A 4,153-nucleotide genomic window follows, 5' to 3' on the forward strand; every position below is an offset into this window, starting at 1 on the left:
GTAATCAGATTAGATGAAGAGAAATATATCGTAAAGACAACCTGTGTGTTCATTTCTTTTTCTTTTTCCCTTCTTCATTCTCATCGGGCCGTTGGCAGGAGGACAGCAGGAGACGGGAGGATCCGGAGGAGGAGGGAAGGAGAGAGGGAGGGTTGGTGGAGGAGGTGAAGAGTGAGGAGGAGGAGGAGAGAGAGAGTGGGTGGGAAGAGGAGGTGAATCAAGAGAGAGGGTTGGAAGAGGAGGTGAAGAGAGACAGGAGGTTGTAGGAGGAGGAGGAGACGGAAGAGGAGGAGTCGTAGGAGGTGGGTGGAGGTCAGGGTCAAAGGTCAGGACGTCGAAGGCCTCCTCCTCTTCTTCCTCCTCCTCTTCCTCCTCCTCCTGAGTGAAGGCGTTGGATGCTGAAGCTGCTGGCGTAGCTTCATCAGATGGAGCTGTAGACGTGGCGAGGAGCTGGTTGTAGTCTGGGAGATGAAGAGAGACGAGTAAATGTAGACGTCATGTTCTCTGTAAGAATACAGTTGAGCAGAAACAGGCTCCATCTGGGCGTCAGCACTCTTCTACTGGTCCATTCTATGTTATTAAAGATACCAAAGATGATCTCTTACTTCTGAGGAAGTATTCATACAGGGTGGTCATGTCTTTAATGATGTCCCGTACAGGTCCGTCCGGTACCGGGCCGATGCCGGTGATGACCTCTATCTCTGTGTAGCCTCCTCTCCTCTCCTTCCCCATGATGAGCAGAGGCTTAAAGCCCAGTTCATGCAGCTTCTTCACCTAAACACACAGATTAGATCCACAGATGATCAGGGATGGGCTGAATAGACCTCTAGAGGCTGTCCTACCACAGATCATCATGAGGACATGATGCTTTATTTAGGCTCTTTACCGTGAACAAGCCAGCCTTCTAACATTAACCCTCTCTGATGAGGGGGGGATATCGTATTTCAAGGCAGCAGTTTAACTAAAGCAAAAAATCACCAGCAAAAAACTAGCTTAGCATTCCAGCATGGGTTCCTGAGATCACCAGAGAGCAGAACGCTACTGCAGCGTCTGCGTCTTTAGCATCAGCAGTCTGGCTTCAACAACTGGAACACTAACTCAATAAAATCCTTTAGTGAAACACATTAAAGGTGCAGCGTTTTATTATTATTACATATGTTTTATTGTTATTATGTATGTTTTATTGTTATTATGTATGTTTTATTGTTATATTTTATTGTATGTTTTATTGTTATTATGCATGTTTTATTGTTATTATGTATGTTTTATTGTTATATTTGATTGTATGTTTTATTGTTATTATGTATGTTTTATTGTTATTATGTATGTTTTATTGTTATATTTGACTATGTTTTATTGTTATTATGTATGTTTTATTGTTATATTTGACTATGTTTTATTGTTATTATGTATATTTTATTGTTATATTTGATTGTATGTTTTATTGTTATATTTTATTGTATGTTTTATTGTTATTATGTATGTTTTATTGTTATTATGCATGTTTTATTGTTATATTTTATTGTATATTTTATTGTATGTTTTATTGTTATTATGTATGTTTTATGCATGTTTTATTGTTATATTTGATTGTATGTTTTATTGTTATTATGCATGTTTTATTGTTATATTTTATTGTATGTTTTATTGTTATTATACATGTTTTATTGTTATTATGTATGTTTTATTGTTATATTTTATTGTATGTTTTATTGTTATTATGTATGTTTTATTGTTATATTTTATTGTATGTTTTATTGTTATTATGCATGTTTTATTGTTATATTTTATTGTATGTTTTATTGTTATTATACATGTTTTATTGTTATTATACATGTTTTATTGTTATTATGCATGTTTTATTGTTATATTTTATTGTATGTTTTATTGTTATTATACATGTTTTATTGTTATTATGTATGTTTTATTGTTATATTTTATTGTATGTTTTATTGTTATTATGTATGTTTTATTGTTATATTTTATTGTATGTTTTATTGTTATTATGCATGTTTTATTGTTATTACATATGTTTTATTGTGGATGTTTTATTGTTATTACATATGTTTTATTGTTATTATGGATGTTTTATTGTTATATTTTATTGTATGTTTTATTGTTATTATGCATGTTTTATTGTTATTACATATGTTTTATTATGGATGTTTTATTGTTATTACATATGTTTTATTATGGATGTTTTATTGTTATTATGGATGTTTTATTGTTATATTTTATTGTATGTTTTATTGTTATTATGCATGTTTTATTGTTATTACATATGTTTTATTATGGATGTTTTATTGTTATTACATATGTTTTATTATGGATGTTTTATTGTTATTATGGATGTTTTATTGTTATATTTTATTGTATGTTTTATTGTTATTATGCATGTTTTATTTTCATTATGTATGTTTTATTGTTATTACATGTTTTATTATGGATGTTTTATTGTTATTATGGATGTTTTATTATTATTGTGTATGTTTTATTGTTATTAAGTATGTTTTATTGTTATTATGCATGTTTTATTGTTATTGTACATGTTTTATTGTTATTTTATTGTAATGTTTTATTGTTATTATGCATGTTTTATTGTTATATTTGATTGTATGTTTTATTGTTATTATGCATGTTTTATTTTCATTATGTATGTTTTATTGTTATTACATGTTTTATTATGGATGTTTTATTGTTATTATGGATGTTTTATTATTATTGTGTATGTTTTATTGTTATTTTATTGTAATGTTTTATTGTTATTATGCATGTTTTATTGTTATATTTGATTGTATGTTTTATTGTTATTATGCATGTTTTATTGTTATGTTTTATTGTTATTATATATGTTTTATTGTTTGGTATTGATTGTAGAATTTGTGCTTCAGTATTTGTTTGCAGAGAAATGTTTTGTTTTAATGATGAAGTATGATGGAGTGTATCTGATGAAGTAGTAGCTGTACAGGTGACCCCAACAGAGGTGTGTGTGTGTGTGTGTGTGTGTGTGTGTGTGTGTGTGTGTGTGTGTGTGTGTGTGTGTGTGTGTGTGTGTGTGCGTGCGTGCGTGCGTGCGTGCGTGCGTGCGAGTGTGAGTGTGTGTGTGTGTGTGTGTGTGTGTGTGTGTGTGTGTGTGTGTGCGTGCGTGCGTGTGAGTGTGTGTGTGTGTGTGTGTGTGTGAGTGTGTGTGTGTGTGTGTAGGGCCGGCGTGCCCAGGGACCCTTACTAATCATGTAGTAATGATGTAGTAATGATGTAATTCAGGCATGCAGAGACCTGAACAGAGCAGGAATGTTGTCACTCACACAGATGCGAGCTGAGTCCACCACTCTGCTGGCGTTGCGGTGCTCCTTCACCTTCCCCCCCCAGTCACCGGAGCGTAAACTCTCCTCCTTCAACTTGATCCTCTCTTTCATGGAGAGGCTGGCGAAGCACGACTGGCATGTCTTCCGGTTGGCTGCGTTCATGCCCTGGCAGTGGAAGCAAGGCTTGATCTTAGGTTTGGTCATCTTCTGCAGATATAAGAACATACAGATGTAGTAAGCATTAGAGAAGGGAGTCTGAGGAACACATCCAGCACAGCACCACTGATCTCACTATGGTATCACTATGGTAACGTGAGGGGTCAGTAGGATCACTCTTAATGAGCTCCAGCAGCCGGATGGAGACGGATGACTTTCTTAAGCAGCCCTTAACTGTTCCTCTCTCTCTCTCTCTCTCTCTCTCTCTCTCTCTCTCTCTCTCTCTCTCTCTCTCTCTGCAGCAGCTCAACAACAACAACACTTCCTGCTTCCTCTCTCACATGTGACTGAACCAACCAATCAGAAGCCAGGAGGTGTCAGCCTGAGGTAAATGTGAGGGAGACCTCAGAGGTAGATTCCACACATTATTCAAACTGTTTTAAAGTCACTGATGAAAGTATATGAACATGTGAAAATGAACTGTGTTAACATAGATCTATAAAGAGTTAACTGTAGAAACATAACTCACCATTAACTCAGATATATATATATATATATATATATGAATTATCTCTTCTGAACAGTACACTACTGCTGGAATAAAACCCTGTTTATTCAAAACAAACTCTAAAAGAACTGATGTTGAGACACTTCAGGGTAAAACATAGTTATTCATGCACCAGTCAGTGTTG

The 4,153-nt window shown here is 34.4% G+C and overlaps 1 protein-coding gene across 1 annotated transcript in view; it reads right to left on the reverse strand.

The window, feature by feature from the left end:
• The window catches only part of LOC119488643 (protein EARLY FLOWERING 5-like), a 7,829-nt gene extending 4,116 nt beyond the window's left edge, over positions 1 to 3,713 (reverse strand). The window contains exons 1-3 of the mRNA XM_037770463.1: positions 3,306 to 3,713; positions 606 to 774; positions 42 to 461 (exon numbers count right to left, since the gene is read on the reverse strand). Coding sequence (XP_037626391.1) covers positions 42 to 461; positions 606 to 774; positions 3,306 to 3,530 — 814 coding nt within the window. The 5' untranslated portion in view covers positions 3,531 to 3,713. The remainder of the gene's footprint in view (positions 1 to 41; positions 462 to 605; positions 775 to 3,305) is intronic.
• Positions 3,714 to 4,153: the final 440 nt, after the last annotated feature.

Source organism: Sebastes umbrosus, chromosome 1 (assembly GCF_015220745.1).
Source record: "Sebastes umbrosus isolate fSebUmb1 chromosome 1, fSebUmb1.pri, whole genome shotgun sequence".
NCBI lineage: Eukaryota > Metazoa > Chordata > Actinopteri > Perciformes > Sebastidae > Sebastes > Sebastes umbrosus.